Source organism: Mastigoproctus giganteus, chromosome 4 (genome assembly GCF_048544385.1).
Source record: "Mastigoproctus giganteus isolate SK-2022 chromosome 4, ASM4854438v1, whole genome shotgun sequence".
NCBI classification, from domain to species: Eukaryota; Metazoa; Arthropoda; class Arachnida; order Uropygi; family Thelyphonidae; genus Mastigoproctus; species Mastigoproctus giganteus.
In genome coordinates, this window is record NC_143578.1 from 160,382,340 (window position 1) to 160,404,159 (window position 21,820).

A 21,820-nucleotide genomic window follows, 5' to 3' on the forward strand; every position below is an offset into this window, starting at 1 on the left:
ATAATCCAACCTGGATTGGAACAAGCTTTTAACTTTCAGGTAGGTGGGGCACTTGTTATCCCTGATTGAGTGGGTGCAGTTGGCGCAGATTGGGTCAGTACTCTTGTTTGGGCAATCCCTGTAAGTGTGGCCTTTTGCTGAGCAGTGGCCGCATGTGGGGGTCAGTCTGGGTGCAGGTGTACATTATATGTCCGTATTTACAACATGTGAAGCATTTGGGTACAGCCAAATGTTGACAGAAATGGTGGCTGCCCCAATTTACATATACTCTGTTCTGGGTATTTAATACTTTCTATGCTGCAGGGGCACCTCTGTACCCAAGTGGGCTGGAGCAGCAGTGTGTAGCACATGCTTCTTGATTAGACCAGGGTTCGAGCCTGTGACCACCAAATACAGGGGATGCAGAAAGGTCGGAATGACCACCGCATATCCCCGGAGCAATATGGCCTTAGTTGCTAATGCTCCTAAAAACCAAATAATATTAACAATCCATGCTGTGGGCACTAGTTCAATTATCCAGTTTCGTTGAGTGTCATCCTTGGACTTGGTTGAATATTTTGGTGTCAGCAGTTCGTCCCTTCTGCAATGATTAAAAACTGTATTTGGAGTAATTTCCTTTACTTTGTCTTTTAAACCTTTATTTAATACAAGCATCAGTACAAATTGCAACACAGTCATTCCACGTTAGATTATTTGTTTGAAAGAAAATATAACATCAAAAATCTTCTGGCCCGTCGTTCTTCTTTGCAAAATAGAAAATTCTCCAAAATATCTTTCTCATAGCAGTATTCAACATATGTAGTAAGTTGAGCAAGGTTTGATATCTGTGGATTCATCAAAGTGTATTGGGAAAATTGGACTTTCTCTCAGTCGATTAATAAATTGAATTTTATGTTGTCCGATAACTGTAATATGCTACATGACTGTCTGTGGACAGAGGAATGGTTTTTAAATCGTTGCTGTAATTTTCTCCATACATAATTGAAATAATTTTTATTGCAGCAAGGAGAATGCACCGAATAAATTATTTCATATTGTACGGGCAATTTTCCTGTGAGAATCTGCACTTCCATAGTTGAGACAGTGCGGCAGCAATGATTAGTTGCCAGCAGGAAGAATCTCTGCACTTGAGAGAGAAATCTGGCAATTAGAGAATTATTTACATCGTGCCCCCAGGCACCAGCAGCATAACACATAATTGGAAGAAATATACATGTATAATACAATTTGAGGGCCGACTGGGCTAGCCAGGTGGGTAAAGTGGCTGCCTGGCAACCCAAAGGTCGCGGGTTCGAATCCCGCCTCAGGCTTGGATCAAAGTACTGCAAAAACCTTGGGAGGTGCATTATGGCCACAGAAGCCGATGCGCCAACAACTACCAAAAAAAAAAAAAATTGAGTGTCATTGGTTTTATACCCCAGGCAATTTTAGAGATTCTCATAATTTTCCCAGTAAGAGCTTTACTAGATAATTAGCATGAGCAGTAAATTTCAACTTATCATCAATTAATATGCCCAGGTATATATGTTGTACTATTTTGATTGCATGACCATTAATAATAACGGTGGTCAATTGATATTTAATGAACCTTTTAAAAGCATCTGTTTTGTCTTATAATAAATTCCGGGCAACAGAATAATAAATGTCTTATAATAAATTCTGGGCAGACCATTCGTATCTCTCTACGAATGGTCTGCTCATTTCTTTCAAGATCTACAATTAGGACAAGGAGGGGGAGACTCCTTTTCCTGACAATCATCGATTTGGTGTCCAGTTTTGCCACAGTGTCTGCAGATAAACCCTGATTGTAGGCAATTGTGGGCAGTGTGGCCATAATTAAGACATCTTAATGCAATAATGAAATCTTTCACACCACGAGATGTCCAACCTAAGAATAAACGGTTTGTTGAGTTTAAAAGTATTTTCGTAATATGTGCAGTAGTTTCAATCACCCAGTGCAAATTGTTCTTAATTTTAAACCTAATTTTTACAGAATTTATAAAGTCCTCTGCTGAAATGCCTTTTTCCCCTAGGTTTTTATCATAAAGATCCTCCAAAAACTCAGGTCAGGAGTTTCTTTATGCACATCATAGATAATAAGTGTGGGGTTAAGCTTTTTTGGCATATCTGTTTTGAGCTTTTGTTCTTTAAATTTATCACATTTCTTTAATTTTTCTAAATCTCTAGCTGGAGCAGCCTCAGTGACAATTCCCTTGTCATGGACCTTTCTTACAGCTTTAATCTTAAATTTCTTAAATTCATTTTTAAATTCTTTTAAAACAACTTGTTTAATCTCGTCACTTGTTTTTCCATTATTTACCCTATTTCCATTTTGTATGCCTGTGCCATTGGCGACCAATGAAGCATAAGTAGTCCTTGATGTGGGAACTGGCAGAGATTTTCATTTATTTTCTGTCTTTAAATTACTATTCTCTATAATTAACTCAAATATTAGCCTTTTCTAGTTGTTGCAGGCCTTCCTGACCTTGGAAACATGTTTGGAGAAACTTTTGCCTCGCTTTTCATGGCATCGAACACATTATTCTTTATAGCAAAGATAAAATCAAAAGTTGCATTATCATTTATCACATCAGTCAAACTTTGATTTTGGTCAGAATTATTTATCCCATTTTGGGCAGTATTGGGAAACAGCTGGCCCAATATGTTGATAGATTCAGCATTACCAGAAGTGAGGTCTTGGGATATTGACGTAGAAGAGCAGCTTTCAACAGGCATTTAGAGTTTTATTAAATCAACAACGCTATTAAATTTGTTACAGTAAGGTTCAGCCTAGTCTGTAGTAAGGTCTGGTAGTGAGCAGGTGTTTACAGCAATCTGTAACCAAGTAGGGTCCCATGGGGCAATAAAGGTCAGGGGAACAATGCTCCCACATAGCTGAGGACAATGAGTTTCCACAAAACAGCGCACTGGCAGCAATCATCTTTAATGCTGAACAAAGACACTTGTGTCGGCCATGGCATTCAAATCTTTAGAAAAAATGCAAAATACTTATCTCTGGAGGTGAATCCATCGAAGTTGACAGCTCAGGCACGTAAAACATCACTTTATGGATGCATGGTAACGAGAAAAGATGATACTTGCAGCTTTATTTTAAAGGCAACAACTTAGCAGCACATAAAACATGCCAGCATACAGTAGATGCCACCTGGCAGAAAAATCTCTGCAAAGGACAATTGAAAAGTTTGGTGACCTGGGTATGAAGGTATATTTCAACATAGTCCCATTTGGGGTTGATATACTTTTGCCACTGATGTTGCAATGCATTGATTCCAGCTGCAAAGAAAGTTTTCTTCTGTGCTTCTAGAAATGTGGCCACTGTAGCAGTGATGTCACTTTTGGTGGGAAAATGGTTGCAAGCCAGGTATTTTTTCAAATTAGGAACTAGGTGAAAGTTTACTGCTAGTTCTGATAAATATGGGGGATGACCCAAGATTTCAAAGTGACACTCATGCAGTGCAGTGCAGTCATGGCAATAACAGATTTCTGAGCACATGCATTGTCATTGGTGGGAAAAGACTCCTTTGCTGAATTTGTCTTTCGTGTTTTCACACAAATGCCTCACAAGGTCTGCATAATATGTTCCTGGATTGGGGCATATTATGCAGACTCTGGGTTTTCTGATGATAATCTGCTGCTATCCTTGGAGGGGAGATCTGTGTTTCCATTGTTTGGACTGTTCCTTTATCTCTGGCTGAACCCACGTCTTATCCATGGTCCTTGCAAGGAAATTTGCTAGATCTGCTTGAAAACAATGCAAATGTTCGTTTGACTTAAAATCTTGTGCATTTTTGATCTGCTCTCAATAACTTTGAGACCCATTAGTGTTGACATTTTTTTTTTCATAGTGAGAAAAAAATGTGTTCTGTTATGTACATTGCCAGCCTCTTGAAATGTTCAGTTGGTATGCCCAAGATGCTGGTACAGCATAGGTCATTTCTCAGGCTCTCCCTCCTTCATTTAAATTCTGTTGCCCACTTCTTAAGTTGCCTTCCTCCAATGTTGCAACCATATCTTCATTGGAACTAACTGCCTTTACCATTAGCCCCTTTTTTCCTAATTGGATGACTGCCGAGCGACTGATATATATATATACAAAAAAAAAAACATTGAAACCGCATGAAATTTGGTAGGTTACTATTTGAAGTGTTATACATTAAGTACTGAAATTTTTTCCACTAGCCTTTCGTACTCAGACCATTCAGTTTCCAAAAGTCCCTCAAATAAAACAGCATGACAAAACATTTTAAAAGCTGTGATGAAATATTTCTTGTGATATAAAATATTCACAAGCTTTTCATCCACATAATTGAAAATATTTTTTACTTTAGAGCACCTTCTTTGAATTCCTTTTGTTTGTTCTTTCGTGAGTGTGCTGAGAGGCAACATCCAAAGTATCTGCAAAAATTTCTTCCTGCTAAATAGAGATGAATTCTCTCTGTCTATTCATTCTTCAGACCATTATTTCTCGATATTAGTTTTTTGGTGTGAAAACATCTTTAGCAGCACCTACTAAATTTTGGACTGAAATAAAACCAATTTGTCACGATTTTGCAGCATGGAAATGACGTCATTTGACGCCATTTCTGGTTAGTCGATTTGGTCGCCTAACCAAAATGATGTGTCACAAAATCATGACAGAATAGTGAATTCTAAGGAGACGAAAGAGGTGCCAATGAAGTCACTTCCGATTTGATCAACAAACCCGAAATCACAATTTTGCATGGAAATGACAATTTTGTGACACAGAAACAACATATCGCAAAATCACGTGTTGACATGATTTTGTCAATTTGAAGCACCATTCATGCCTTGTCACATGAATGGTGCTCCAAATCGACATGAATGTATGGTTGTGAGTTTGAAGCTTGATGCTCCCCGAAGCCAAGCTGGAAGAGACAGATATAGTTAGTATCTGTCTGGAAGAGACAGATACTAACTATATATTTATGCAATCTCGATAATCATTGTAGTCATTGTCGTTTTCGCACACTCAATGCTACCTCCATCTTTATTTACTTAGGTTGGCTTGCTCGATACTCGCGACAATGCTCTGCATTTGGCTTCCGCATCATTGAACACAAGGGCTATAGCAGTGTGGCAGTCACTACTCAGAAAATTGATGTCAAAACATCTTAAGTTGCCTTCAATGGAATATAACGAAAATGTGATTGCAACAATACAAATACTTGTATTGTTGCAATCATACTATTGAACAAATGGCTACAATCAAATGGGTAATTAGACTAATGACTTGGATTTCACTAACCCCTTCCAAATGTTGATTCTGTAGAGTAAGTAGTGGGCGTGTGCATAAAACATTATATCGTTCATACTATATATTTCAGACTGAAGTATAACGCTAATGTCACTAACTTAATTTTAGTCATTTTCTTAGGTTGGCTTGCTCGATACTCCCGACAGTGCTCTGCATTTGACTTCAGCATCGTTGAACACAAGAGCTATAGCAGTGTGACATTCACTGCTTTCACTACTCAGAAAATTGATGTGAAAACATCTATAGTGGCACCTAACAATGGTATATAAGGAAGATGTTATTGCAACAATACAAATACTTGTATTGTTGCAATCATACTATTGAACAAATCGCTACAATCACATGGGTAATTAGACTAATGACTTGGATTTTGCTAACCAATTCCAAATGTTGATTCAGTAGAGTAAGTAGTGGGCATGTGCATAAAACATTACCTTGTTCATACTAAATATTTCAGACGGAAGTATAATGCTAATGTCACTAACGTGGTGTCACACAGATATAAGTAATGCGGAACTGGAATTTGGGGAATACAATGTGTATAGAAAGGATAGACAGGACAGGAGGGGAGGAGGGGTTATGCTATTAATTAAGAAACACATAAAGTCCAAGGAAGTGAAGCCAGTCGACATCGATGGACAGGGCAGTGTCGAGTCAGTTTGGTGCGACATAAGCATAGGGAAATCAAAATTGAGAGTAGGAGTGTGCTATAGGCCTAATGACTCTGATGAGTATAATAAGATATTGTACAGGGAAATAGAGTGGGCCAGTAAATCTGAGAGTCTTATAATGGGGGACTTTAATTTCCCAGATATTGACTGGAATTTGTGGGTTGGTCACTCGCACACTAGCAAGGCTTTTGTGGATTTATTGGATGATTGTTTTCTACATCAGCATGTTCGTGAGGCAACAAGAGGGAGCAATACTCTTGATCTGATTATCAGTAGTGATTCTTCATGCATTAAGAACCTGCAGATAAATGAACCACTAGGTGGCAGTGATCACAGTGTGTTGAAGTGGGATTTACTCAAGGAGGTAACTACCATCAGAGGTAAAGGGAAGGGTTTTTGTTTTCGTAAAGGCGACTATGATGGTCTGAGACAGTATTTAAATTCTATACAGTGGGACCAACTGATGATGTTACCAACAGCAAACTCAAAATGGGAAGCATTCAAGGAACTAATCTTGGAGGCTACCAGGCTTTACATACCAACTAAGAAATATTGTTCAAGGTTTAGGCCTAAATGGTTGTCAGATGAACTAATGAGACATGTGGCAGAGAAGAAAAATGCATGGGATACATACAAATTAATGGGTGACATGGAAGCCTATGATAGATATAAGTTGGTCTGTAACCAAGTCACAAAGGAGATTAGGCAGGCAAAGGCAGACTATGAAAAATCCTTGGCAAAAGATGCAAAGAAAAACAGAAAAGAGTTTTTTACATACTTGAACTCGAAAAGGAAAGGGATGAATCAGATTGGTCCACTGGATATTGATGGTTCAACAGTTGAGGATCCTGCTCAGGTGGCTAACAATCTAAACGAGTATTTTGCATCTACATTCACGCATGAGGAGTTATTCAGGAAGGAGAATGATGTAGGTAAAGTAAACATTGGCAGTGAGCTGGATGATTTTGTAATAACTGAGAGGAAAGTGGAGGAGAGATTGTTGAGGATAAACATAAAAAAGGCACCTGGGGTGGATGGGATCTATCCAGTTATATTAAAGGAGGCAGCAAAGGAAGTATGCAAACCCCTAGCCATAATTATGAGAGCTTCTTTGGACTCAGGGGAGGTGCCCATAGACTGGAGATGTGCAAATGTAACCCCAATTCACAAAGGAGGATCAAAGGCTGACACAAGTAATTATAGACCTGTTAGTTTAACTTCTGTTCCAGGTAAATTAATGGAGGCACTGGTTAAAGAAGCACTGCAGGATCATCTAGACAAGAATTCAGTTATAGCTCAGACGCAGCATGGTTTTGTTAAGGGCAGGTCTTGCCTGACCAATTTGATTGGATACTATGATGTAGTCACAAAAGAACTGGATGCAGTTAATAACTTTGATATTATATATTTGGATCTTAGAAAGGCTTTTGATACTGTTGCACATGGAAGACTGCTGCACAAATTGGAGCAGTGTGGCATTGGAGGCAAATTGCTGCTATGGATAAGGGGATGGTTGAGTGGCAGAAGACAGAGAGTGGTAATCAATGGACACTGCTCAACGTGGACTAATGTTATTAGTGGAGTTCCTCAAGGTTCAGTGTTGGGTCCGTTGTTGTTTTCGGTGTTTATGAATGATATTGATGATGGGATATCAAGTTTAATGTCCAAGTTTGCAGATGATACAAAGGTTGGCAGGGTCGTTAAGGACAATACTGACGCTATGCTGCTGCAACAGGATCTGGAAAGGTTGAACAGATGGGCTGAGAGGTGGCAAATGAGGTTTAACATCGACAAATGTAAAGTGCTGCATATGGGAAACAGTAACCCCAGAGCAACGTATCAACTCTGCGGTACTACACTGACAGTGGTGGAGAATGAAAAGGACCTGGGGGTAATTGTGCAGGCAGATATGAAGTTCTCTGAGCAGTGCAGACGAGCTGCAAGAGTAGCGCATGGTGTCTTGTCAATGATATACAGGAATTTTTCTAGTAGGGATAAGGAGGTGATTATTCCCTTGTATAAGGCAATGGTAAGGCCACATCTTGAGTACTGTATACAGGTCTGGAGGCCTCATTTCAAGAAGGATGTAGAGCTGCTGGAACGGGTACAGAGAAGGGCAACAAGATTAGTAAATGGAACAAAGGGTTGCTCTTACGAAGAAAGGCTTAAGTTTTGCAAATTACAGAGTCTGGAGACTAGGCACCGGCGAGGTGATCTGATAGAGGTGTATAAGGCTTTGAATGGTTTGAGCATGCTCAATGCCAATGGGATTCTTCATCTTTCTCAGAATAATCACCTCAGAGGGCATAAATTCAAATTGAGGAAGGACGGATGTCGGATAGATGTGCGGAAATTTGCCTTTGGCCAGCGGGTGGTTGGTTGGTGGAACCGACTTCCATCACTTGTTGTTGAAGTTGATAGCCTAAACAAATTTAAAGCTCAACTGGACAGGTATTTCGAACGAACGGAGGGGTGAAATGGGAGTGGTGTGTTTTTTTTTTTTTTTTTGGCTGATGCTGAATAAGCTTGCTTTCTTGCATCATATGCCTCTGCTAATGCTAATGCTAACATCATTTCGGTAGACTAAGTAGCGAGCGTGAGCATAAAACAAAACTTTACATCATTTATGACTTTGATTCTAGCTTTGTTCGATTTTTAAAATTTCTGATTTTCGTCAATCATGTTTTCACATAAAACATCTTTGAAAACAAAACCTATTCACACTGTAAAACCTATTTACAATGGACTGAGACAGTTTTTAAATTCTATACAGTGATCCCACTGTATAGAATTTAAATACTGTCTCAGTCCATTGTAGTTGCCTTTACGAAAGCAATACCCCTTCCCTTTACCCCTAATGGTAGTTACCTCTTTGAGTAACTCCCACTTCAGGACACTGTGATCACTGCCACCTAGTGGTTCATTTATCTGCAGATTCTTAATGGATGAAGAATCACTACTGATAATCAAATCAAGAGTATTACTCCCTCTAGTTGCCTCCCGAACATGCTGATGTAGAAAACAATCATCCAATAAATCTACAAAAGCCTTGCTAGTGTGTGAGTGACCAGCCCCCAAATTCCAGTCAATATCTGGGAAATTAAAATCCACCATTATAAGACTCTCTGATTTACTGGCCCATTCTATTTCTCCGAACAGTTTCTTATTATACTCATCAGAGTCATTAGGCCTATAGCACACTCCTACTCTCAATTTTGATCTTCCAATGCTTATGACACACCAAACTGACTCGACACTGCACTGTCCAGCGATGTCGACTGGCTTCACTTCCTTGGATTTTATGTGTTTTTTAACTAATAGCATAACCCCTCCTCCCTTCCTATCCTGTCTATCCTTTCTGTAAACATTGTACTCCACAAATTCCAGTTCTGCATTCCTTATATCTGTGTGACACCACGTCTCTGAAATCCCCACAATATCTGCCTTTGATGTTTTGAGCAATACATCAAATTCATCAAATTTATTTACTAAACTCCTAGCATTGGTGTACACGCAAGTATACATGCACCTGTTCTTTTTCTTAGCTACCCTAACACAACCCATGTGTTTACTTGTACCCGAATGATTCCCAGCAGTCTCTGAAATATCCTGCATCTTATTTTCCAGGCTGCGGTTCATTCCAATAGAAGCAGTGCAAGAATCACTTTCACCTCTGCCAGTGGCTACTGTTAATCTATTAGTCCTTGTATCCCCCCAATCTAGCAGTTTTCCGACCCACCTAACACTGCCTCAATAGCATCAGCAAACATTCTTGCACCCTTTCTATTTAAGTGTATCCCATCCCTGTAGAAGCAGTCTCTCCTGTTAACAAGTACAGACCAGGCTGAAAAAAATTCTACCCCTTGAGCCCTGCACAATCTTTCCAGGGCCGAATTGACAGGGCTCTCATCATATACTCCCTCCTATCGTGTCTGGGCAGAATTGCAGACACTTTCAATTTCAACCCTAATTCACGGCTTTTTTTCATCAGTGACCTGTACTTGTCAAGTAATTCCGCCGGTCTCCTACTCTTAATATCATTAGTGCCAACGTGTGCAACTATATCACCTTTTGTGCCCTTAAAAGATGATATCCGCTCTACAACGTCATCAACTTTTGCCCCTGGCAGACATACCCTGGTCCTGTTCCACCTATCCTTTTTACAAAGCATGTTTCCCGTTTCCCTGACAATAGTCACCAACAACTACTAGTTCCTTTGGGACCAGCACATTCTGCCTTGGGGGTTGCCGCTGTGTTGTGCGATGACCAAGTGCAAGCTCTGGCATTGGTGTGGGCAGCTGAGAGCTTGATGGGCCCCCTCACTTGTAATCCTTCGAGGGCATCCACCCTGTCCTTCAAGCTCTCATATAGGCCCATAACAACGCTGAGTTGTCGCCTGATCTCCTTACACTCCTTGCATCGCACACATACAAAGACATCCCCCATGGCAGTATCATGTCCCATACTTGACTGCTCCGCAAACATCAAGCAAATAGTGCATCTTAAAAGGCTGTGATTCAGAGGACAACTGCCCCCCCTCAGTTCTCCCCTGGGCCACAGCATTCCCATTAGCTTGAGCCTTTTGCTTTGCTGCTCTGGTTTGAGTCATGATTTAGATTTACTTTCAATAAAATTTCAATTTCTGTACAAAATTAAATCCTAAACTTGTATCCAAACACAGTTATAACGCTATATTTATGTTTCAGTAACGAGTGTTATCTACGAAATATTTATGTTTCAGTAACGAGTGTTATCTACGGAATATTTATGTTTCAGTAAGCCGACCGGGCTAGCCGAGTGGGTAAAGTACCTGCCCGGCAACCCAAAGGTCGCGGGTTCGATTCCCGCCTCGGGCTTGGATCAAAGTACTGCAAAAACCTTGGGAGGTGCAATATGGCCACAGAAGCCGATGCGCCAACAACTACCAAATCAAAAAAAAAAAAAAAGTTTCAGTAACGAGTGTTATCTACGATATATTTATGTTTCAGTAACGAGTGTTATCTACGAAATATTTGTTTCAGTAACGAGTGTTATCTACGAAATCCCTTTATATAACTTATGTATCAAGTTATGTATTAATTATTTATTTTTACTAATTATTTATGTTACGTAACCTAAGTGGTTATATGTATAGTTAAAAGTACAATTTAATTGCCAATGAAATTCGACAAGATTAATAGATTTTACTGATTAATTTTCCTGTAACAATGGTGGATATTTACGAACGGTAAACACGTGTATTTGATACCCTTTCCGATACTAAGTAATACCTACAAAATCTCTATCTAAGTTACTTTAAACTTAAGTACCATAATAGGAATATAAAGCTACTCTAGAAAATAAGTTAATATGTCAATTTAAACTAATAAAGCAGAAAATAAATCAGAAAAAACTTCTCTGTTCCAAGAGCAGCAGAAAGGCACGTCCGCACAGGCAACCTCGTCCTCAGTTCCATTCATATATTAGATAGTATGAATCAGAGCTGTAATACTCAATACGTTTTACGTTAATAATAATATTTGTAAAATAATAAGAGGAGTTTACCTCAGTATAGTATGTAGAACACTTCCGTATGATACCCTCCAGAAATTAAAACGGAAAAAACCGACAACTTACCGGTACATTAGAGTAAAATATAAATAATTAAAAAATCAATTTAACACGATTTAAAGAATCTAACGAAAATGAAAAGGAAGGAAAATCGTTTTGAATATTTTCGTTAGATTCTTTTAATTGCGTTAATTGATTTTTAATTGTTTTAAATTGATTTGAATTGTGTTAAATTGGTTTTTTAATTATTTATATTTTACTATAATGTACCGGTAAGTTGTCGGTTTTTTCCGTTTTAATTTCTGGAGGGTATCATACAGAAGTGTTGTACGTACTATATTGAGGTAAACTCCTCTTATTATTTTACACACACACACACACACACACACACACACACACACACACACACACACACACACACACACACACACACACACTCTCTCAGTGTGTGTGTATATATATATATATATCAGTATAAAAAAATGTTAAATATACACAAATATACAAATAAAAATAGATAAGTATATTATTGTACCACCCTGGTGTCACATCAAGAGTCAATCACCAGAATTGCATGAAAAGATGACAATATACAGCATCTGTTTCTGACATAAAGCATATACTAAAGCAAACTGGTGAATTAGGAAGAATATAATAAAATTAATGAATTTGGAATATAAGAGGTAAAGGCCAAAAGATGATAAATATGGGTGCGTATAATGCTGGCATATTGTTCATAGTAGACATGACAGAGGAACAAATGGAAAATGTCCAAACAAATTAGTAAAAGAACTTTTAAAAGAAATATGCAATTCAAAATTAAAAAATCATAATAAATAGAGATTAAACTTAAATAACTCAACTTTTGAGTTGTTTAAGTAATTTAAATTTAACACAATAGTTAAGCTTTGCTATTGAACTTAGTCTTAACACAATTATAATATAAGAGGAAATTAGATATAAGAGGAAAACAATATAACCACATTTTTATATCACATAATAAATTGTTAATTTCAGCATGGACTGTAACATAGTCGAATTCTCTCCCTTTTTTATTTAGCGTCCTTTTTCTGTCCGAACTATAGATTAATATGAACAACACTTGGATTCTTCATTATGTTTTAATTTAATCTATCATTTTTTTATATATTAATAATTATAATTTAATCATATCTTTGAGAAATTAAGCATGTATAAAATTTTGAAATGGAAATGATTGGTTTTGCTTCCATTTAAAAGTTATGGTGACAGTTTTCACTTGATTTAGGGATGCTCTGAATAGGATGAAAGATGTATATAGCCAAAATAGTTCCTTGGGTGATCCTCACACCATTGATGGTCAGCTAATAGAAAATGGACAGAAACTTGAGCAACTCCAGGGTGAACTAAAAAAGTATCAGGTGAGAAGTCATTGATCAGAAATAGCCTGTGATTTTTAAATTTATAAGTTAAAAATTATGCAGAAAATTTACTAAATTTAAATATTTTTTTGAAACAAATGATCACTTTATTCTGTTTAGATATGAATTTCTGTACCGTTGTGTGACCGTTTTTTACAGTTGTGTGATCAACTGTAAAATTGGATAATGTTACCACACAGTTATAAATTAATGTGGGTGCCTCCGTAGCCATGTGGGCAGGAGCAGCAGTAATGCGTAGCACACGCTTCTTGATTAGACCGGGGTTCGAGCCTGTGACCACCAAATACGGAGGATGCAGAAAAGGTCAGGGAATGACCACTGCATATCCCCAGAGCAATATAGCCTTAGTTGCTAATGCTCCTAAAAAAAAAAAATATAAATAACAATAAATTAATTGGTAATTAATGGGCATTAATTACCAATACTAAAATCAGAAGAGAAAAATTACAAACTATATGCTTTCTATATTTTTCAACCTTTGGCCAAAACCTTTGTGCTTGTTAACAGGAGAGACTGTTTTTACAAGGAGGGTATAACACTTAAATAGAAGGAACTGAAAGATTCGTTGCTGATACTATCGAGATAGCATTGTGTTGGTCGGAAAACTGCTAGCTTGCAAGCAGCACTGATTAACTAGAGCCGCAAGCACAAGTGTAGGAAATTCTTGCACTGCTTCTGTTGGAACATAAGCAGTCTGAAAAACAAGGTGTTGGATTTCTAGGCTTGCTAGGGAGGTTAGGCAAGCTAAGGCAGATTATGAGAGGTTTCTGGCAAAGAGTGCAAAGATAAACAGCAAGTGTCTGAAAAACTTAATACGTATTTCACATCTAAATTCAAACATGAGGAAGTTTTTATGGATGCGGATGCCAGAAATGTATCAAATTCTGACAAAGATCTGAATTATTTTGTGATAACAGACACAGATTTAAGCTAAATTAAAAAAAAACAAAAAAAAACAAGACACCTTGGGTGGATGCGATCTAATCAGTCATATTAAGAGAGACAGCAAAAGAGTTCAAATCATAATTATAAGAGCGTTCTTTAATTTGGGGGAAGCCAGATGTGTGAATGTGTCCCCAATTCTAGAGGTTGATCAAAAGGTGATATGAGTTATTACAGACCTTTCGGCTTGATTTCTGTTCTAGGGAAAATAATAGAGTTGCAGGTTAAAAATGTAATGAATTGTCTAGACAAGAATGCATTTACTCTGTGTTGTAATCACAGCATGGATTTGTCAAGAGGCCATGTTATGTGACCAATCTCTTTGGATACGGTGACACTGTAAAAAAGGAACTGGACGCAAAAAATAAATTTGACATCACATACTTAGGTTTCAGAAAAGCTTTTGATACTGTTGCACATAAAAGACTGCTATTTAAATAGGAGCAATGTGGCATTAAGAGAAAGTTACTGCTATGGATAAATGCAAGAAGACAGTTGTTATGAATGGGCACTGATGTTCATGGATAGATGTTATTAGTTGAGCCTTCCAGGAGTCAATGTTTTGTTTTCAGTTTTAATGATATTCATGAAGGCATATCAAGCCTAATATCTAAGTTTATACCAAGATTAGCTGGGAGGTTAATGACAATGATCAGTGTATGCTACTGCAACAAGGTCCAGATATATTAGGCAGATGGACTGAGAAGTGGCAATTGAAGTTTATTATTGCAAACATGAAATGTATTGCATATAAATTGTAGTGATCCTAGATTAATATACCAACTGTGTGGTACTATATTCAGGTAGTGGAGAATAAAAAAGATTTGGGGGGTAATTTTGAAATGAGATATGAGTTCTCTGAGCATGAGTTCTGGACTCCACCTTAAAATCTTGTCCATTATCTAAACCTTGGTGGTCTAATAAATATGCTAACGCTGTCAAAGATAATTTTCATCCATATCTCCAGGTTCATTTTCTACCTACACCAAAGCTCACAACAATTGTAAAGCAATAATTAATTGGACCAAACAGAATTTTTAACAGACTAAGAATAGGAAACTTCCTTTTTGTCCAGATGGTAGCCATGCATCCTGGTCCCTTGCCAATGCTATTAGCTGCAACTTTTGCCCTTCGCTATTCCACCCTCTGTCTAAACTGGGTGGTTCTGTTGCCACCGTAGCTAAAGATAAAGTGAAAGACCTGCTAGCATCCTATTTTTCTTCCTGCTTGTTTATTGATGATCTTGGTAAACCATCTCCCACCATTCCCGGTACACTCCATTCAATGGCTTCTGTGGTCTTCTCTCAAAAGGAAGTGTGGATTGCTAGTGTGTGGGTTGGTTACCCACACCCTAGCAAGATGTTTTTGGATTTATTGGGATGACTGTTTTCTATAGCAGCATGCTAGAGAGACAACAGAGAGCACTACTGTTGATGTAATTATCATCAGTGATTCTTCATTAAGATTCTGCAGATAAAAGAACCACTAGGTGGCAATGATCACAGTGGCAAGCACTTAAAGGTGTAACTACCATTTCTAAATGTGACTTATGATCTCAGACATTTTTTTTAATTATATACAATGTTACCAACTGATGATGTTACCATCATCAAATTCTAATGGGAAACATTCATGAAATTATTGTAGAGGATATAATACAGTTTCAGAAGTACATTATATTGTGGTTTCCACATAATCTAGATTCTGTAACTACCACATGAATGTTAAGATAGTTTATTTAGCTATTAACTAAATCACTACATTAAGATAACATTTTGGTAACCTTGTCGGACCCATTCTTAGACCATACATTAGGTTGTTTTTTAAGGACAGAAAGAAAAAAAAGAATAAACCAAATTACTTTTATGTTAAAATTAATATTACATTTACAAAACTTCTAGAGGATAATTACTGTATACAGTTAATGCGGAGTGTAAATTGAAATTAAAGTTAATCAGAATTTCTAACCCGTTCCTGCTTGCTCGTTGTCTCAATTCCGACTACATGTTCTGACAAGTGGTTACTGTCGGTTTATTTATACATTTTGTTTCTAATTAATTGTCAAATAGTAGCTTGCCAAGCAGGATATCCTATGTTTAGTGATTTTGGTGAATTGTAGCCTTGAGATAAATGGACCCAAACCTCATCCTCCAATCCTCTTTGGGTTGTTGTGCTGCCTATTTTTGGTGGTGGTGGTGGGGAAGGGCAGTGTGAGGTTAGGCTGTTCTTCTGGTATGTGGAGTATTCTTTCTTGTTTCTTTGGGTTTTCCTCTATTGTATTTTTAAATATATTAAATTATTGTTGATTAAATTCAACCCCTTGTTTTCCATTTACCGAAGTGGCCTCAAACATTTTTATAAAGAATGCTTTCTTAACTTTTCTTTTGTTGTACTGGTGGTCGCTGGAAAGGACTCTAGTGTTATCGAACTGCCATATGTCCCTGCATTAGAACACATGCAGGACTGTGTTGGATTTTTGTATCTTCCCATATTGAACATCTTTTTTTGTTATATAATTCTGGAACTAAGTCTTCTGTATAACTCTTCTCTGTCTCATTTGCAGCCTATTTTGTAAATAGGGCCTCTTGGATTGTTGGGGTAGTTGGACTGGTGTTTTAGTATCTCTTAGAATAGATGTGTGGACGTTTGCCTTTAGCCAGCAGGTAGTTGATTGCTGGAATAGACTTCCATCTGTTATTGTGAAAGTTGATAGCCTTAAATAAATTCTAAGGCTGAAGACCGAATGGGTGAAATGGAAAGGGGTTTTTTTTTTTTTTTTTGCTGATGATCTATAAGCTTGCTTTCTTGCATCATATGCCTCAACTAATGCTAAAGGATGCCGACACCTTGAAGAAAGTGCTAATTCCATATTTCTTTGCTTCTTTTGCTATCTTAACCCTAATGTTGGGAATGTACGGTATGCAGATGGTGGGCTTTTTGTTGTTACTTTGTTAGGGTTGGTTTACGGTCTTGGAGCAGTCCTCTTGTTTTCTTAATGATATGTGGGGGGGGTATCCTTTTCTAAGGGCTAGTCTGGTTAGCATTAGCATTAGTAGAGGCATTTGATGCAAGAAAGCAAGCTTATGCAGCACCAGCCAAAAAAAAAAATAAAATAAATAAAATAAAATAAAATAAAATAAATAAATAAAAAATAACCACTTCCACTTCACCCCTCTGTTCGTTCGAAATACCTGTCCAGCTGAGCCTTAAACTTATTTAGGTTATCAACTTCCACGACAAGAGATGGAAGTCTGTTCCACCAACCAACCACCCGCTGGCTAAAGGCAAATTTCCGCACGTCTGTCCTACATCTGTCTTTCCTCAATTTGAATTTATGCCCTCTCAGGTGATTATTCTGAGCGAGAGGAAGAATCCCATCAGCATTGAGCATGCTCAAACCATTCAAGGCTTTATACACCTCTATCAGATCACCTCGCTGGTGCCTAGTCTCCAGACACTGTAATTTGCAAAACTTAAGCCTTTCTTCGTAAGAGCACCCCTTTGTTCCATTCACTAATCTTGTTGCCCTTCTCTGTACTCGTTCCAGCAGCTCTACATCCTTCTTGAAATGAGGCCTCCAGACCTGTATACAGTACTCTAGGTGTGGCCTGACCATTGCCTTATAAAAGGGAATAATCACCTCCTTATCCCTGCTAGAAAAATTCCTATATATCATTGACAATACACCATGAGCTACTCTTGTAGCCTGTCTGCACTACTCAAAGCACTTCATATCTGCCTGCACAACCACCCCCAGGTCCCTTTCATTCTCTACCACTGTCAGTGTAGTACCACAGAGTTGATACGTTGCTCTGGGGTTGCTGTTTCCCATGTGTAGTACTTTACATTTGTCAATGTTAAACTTCATTTGCCACCTCTCAGCCCATCTGCTCAACCTTTCCAGATCCTGTTGCAGCAGCATAGTGTCAGTAGTGTCCTTGACAACCCTGCCTACCTTTGTATCGTCTGCAAACTTCGACATTAAGCTAGATATACCATCATCAATATAATTTATAAATACAGAAAACAGTAATGGACCCAACACTGAGCCCTGAGGGACTCCACTAATAACATTAGTCCACGATGAGCAGTGTCCATTGATTACCTCTCTCTGTCTTCTCCCCCTCAGCCACCCCTTTATCCACAGCAGCAATTTGCCTCCAATGTCACACTGCTCCAATTTGTGCAGCAGTCTTCCATGTGCAACAGTATCAAAAGCCTTTCTAAGATCCAAATATATAATATCAAAGTTATTCCCTGCATCCAGTTCCTTTGTGACTGCATCATAGTATCCAATCAAATTGGTCAGGCAAGACTTCCCCTTAACAAAACCATGCTGTGTCCTAGTTATAACTGAAGTCTTGTCTAAATGATCCTGCAGTGCTTCTTTAACTAGTGCCTCCATTAATTTTCCTGGAACAGAAGTTAAACTCACAGGTCTATAATTACTTGTGTCAGCCTTTGATCCTCCTTTGTGAATTGGGGTCACATTTGTACATCTCCAGTCTGTGGGTACCTCCCGTGAGTCCAAGGAAGCTCTCATAATTATGGCTAAGGGTTTGCTTACTTCCTCTGCTGCCTCCTTTAATATAACTGGATAGATCCCATCCACCCCGGGTGCCTTTCTTGTGTTTATCTTCAACAATTTCTCCTCCACTTTACTCTCAGTTATTACAAGATTCTCTAGCTTACTGCTAGAGTTGAATACACCTCTGGCTTTCCCCTCGCTAAATAACTCCTCATGTGTGAATGTCGATGCAAAATATTCATTTAGTTTGTTAGCTACCCGAGCAGGATCATCAACAGTTGACCCATCGATATCAAGTGGACCAATCTGATTCATCCCCTTCCTTCTAGAGTTTACATAAGTAAAGAACTCTTTGCTGTTTTTCTTTGCATCCCTTGCCAATGATTTCTCATAATCTGCCTTCGCCTGCCTAACCTCCTTTGTAACTTGGTTACAGATCAACTTGTATCTATCATAGGCTTCTGTGTCATGTGTTAATTTGTATGTATCCCATGCATGTTTCTTCTCTGCCATATGCCTCATCAGTTCATCTGACATCCATTTAGGCCTAAACCTTGAACAATATTTCTTAGTTGGTATGTAAAGCCTAGTAGCTTCCAAGATAAGTTCTTTGAATGCTTCCCATTTTGCATTTGCTGTTGGTAACATCATCAGTTGGTCCCACTGTATAGAATTTAAATACTGTCTCAGTCCATCGTAGTTGCCTTTACGAAAGCAATAACTCTTCCCTTTACCCCTAATGGTAGTTACCTCTTTGAGTAAATCCCACTTCAGCACACTGTGATCACTGCCACCTAGTGGTTCATTTATCTGCATATTCTTAATGCATGAAGAATCACTGCTGATAATCAAATCAAGAGTATTCCTCCCTCTAGTTCCCTCCCAAACATGCTGATGTAGAAAACAATGGTTATAGCTTCTAGTTCCTGTTGGAGATTATCTTTGTTGCAGATGCAGTAAGCTCTTAAGACGAAAGATTTCAATACTCCAATTTTAGATGAGCAAGAGTGGCAAAATTTATAATTTAACATTATTCTGTATCTCTTGGTTCCTTGTAAACTGCCACTTGTAACTCTAGATTTCTTGTGATTAGGATATCAAGGAAAGGTAAGCTGTCATCGTCTTCTATTTCAATTTTGATCTGTTTGAATTACTCATGTCACCCTTTGAGAATTGAATCTACATTTGTACATCTCCAGTCCATGGGGACTTCCCCTGAGTCCAAGGATGCTCTCATAATTATGGCTAAGGGTTTGCTTACTTCCTTTGTCACCTACTTTAATATAACTATATAATTTTGGTGTAGATACACCATAGATAACTCCTAAAAAACTACAATGGTAGTTTGTGTTGGAAACATCATTTGTTCTGTATCTCATATTGTGCTCTTCCTTCATGAGTTGCCATGGTATTGCACTACCTCGAATAAGTAACGCTTCACTAATAGAGAAGACTATTGTTACTTATTCTCAGTGAGTACCACCACCCAGACAGCACCGTTTTTGAAAGATATTGGCCTATCATCGGTGGTTGTGCAGTACCATGGCAATTCGTTGTGAGAGAAGAGCACAATATGAGATAAAGAGCAAATGATGCCTCCCACACAAACTACCATTGTAGTTTCTTAAGAATTATCTATGGTGTATCTACACCGATATTTTTAGATATTAAACCCTTACTCTTAATGTATTATGCCTTGTTGCATTTAATTATTTTTAATATAACTGGATAGATCCCATCTACCCCAGGTGCCTTTCTTATGTTTAACTTCAATAATTTCTCCTGCCGACCGGGCTAGCCGAGTGGGTAAAGTACCTGCCCGGCAACCCAAAGGTCGCGGGTTCGATTCCCGCCTCGGGCTTGGATCAAAGTACTGCAAAAACCTTGGAAGGTGCAATATGGCCACAGAAGCCAATGCGCCAACAACTACCAAATCAAAAAAAATAAAAAAAAATAAAAAAAATAATTTCTCCTCCACTTTGCTCTCAGTTATTACAAAATCATCTAACTCCCTGTTACAGTTTTATAAAGATCTGGCCCTCCCTCTCCTCCTTGAATAACTCCTCATGTGTGAATGTAGATGCAAAATACACATTTAGTTTGGCAGCTATCTGAGAATGATCATCTGAATTCAAACCATTGATATCAAGTGCACTCATCTGTTCATCCCCTTCCTTTTAGAGTTTATATAAGTAAATAGGTCTTTGCTATTTTTCTTTGCAACATTTGCCAAAGATTTTTCTTAATCTGTCTTTGCTTGCCTTAACCTCCTTTGTGACTTGCTTACAGACTAGCTTGTATCTACCATAGGCTTTTGTATTGCCTGACAATTTATGTGCACCCCATGCATTTTTCTTCTCTGCCACAAGTCTCATTAGTTCATCTGATATCCATTTGGGCCTAAACCTAGAGCAGTATTTCTTGGTTGGAACAAAAAGGCTAGTAGCTACCAAAATTACTTCCTTGAATGCTTTCCATTTAGAATTTGCTGTTGGTAACATCATCAGTTGGTTTCACTGTATATAACTTAAAAAATCAGAGACCGCTGTAGTCACCTTTACGAAAACAAAAGCCCTTCCTTTTACCCTTGATGGTAGTTACATCTTTAAGTGAATCCCACATCATTATACTGTGATCACTGCAACCTAGTGGTTCCTTTATCTGTAAATTTTTAATGCATGAATAATCACTGCTGATAATCATATCAAGAGTTGTTGCCTCTTTAACATGCTGCTGTAGAAAACAATCATCCAATAAATCCACAAAAGCCTTGCTAGTGTGCCAGTGACCAACTCACAAGTTCCAGTCTATATTTGGGAAGTTAAAATCCCCCATGCCTTCTATTTCTCTGTATAATTGTTCATTGTACTCATCAGAGTCATGGGCCTACAACAAACTCCTACCTTCATTTTTGCTTTCTCAGTGCTCATGTCACATCAAACTGACTCAACATTGCACTGTCCTATGTCAACTGGATGCACTTCCTTAGATTTTGTGTTTCTTAACTAACAGCATAACCACTTCTCCCTTCCTGTCCTGTCTATCCTTTCTGTACACATTGTACTCATGAAATTACAGTTCTGCATCTCTTATATCTGAATGATACAGCGTCTCTGATATTCCAACAGTATCCACCTTGGATGTCTTAATTAGCACTTCAGATTCATCAAATTTATTTACTGTATGCCTAGCATTGGTGTACATACAAATACATGCACCTGTTCTTAATCTTAGTTACTCTAACACAGCCCATGTATTTGCTTGTTTCACGACTCCCAGCATCTTGTTCTCTAGGCTGCTGCTCATTACAATAGAAGCAGTGGAAGAATCACTTTTGCGTCTGCCTGCAGCCACTGTTAATATTTTAGTCTGTGTTCCCCCCTCCTTCAAAGCTAGCAGTTTTCTGACCCAC

General features: G+C 38.2%; 1 protein-coding gene across 1 annotated transcript in view; it reads left to right on the forward strand.

Moving 5' to 3' along the window:
• LOC150087145 (formin-binding protein 1-like) overlaps nucleotides 1-21,820 on the forward strand; it is a 345,740-nt gene that overhangs the window by 239,199 nt on the left and 84,721 nt on the right. Inside the window, exon 11 of the mRNA XM_090371850.1 lies at nucleotides 12,785-12,917. Coding sequence (XP_090227976.1) covers nucleotides 12,785-12,917 — 133 coding nt within the window. The remainder of the gene's footprint in view (nucleotides 1-12,784; nucleotides 12,918-21,820) is intronic.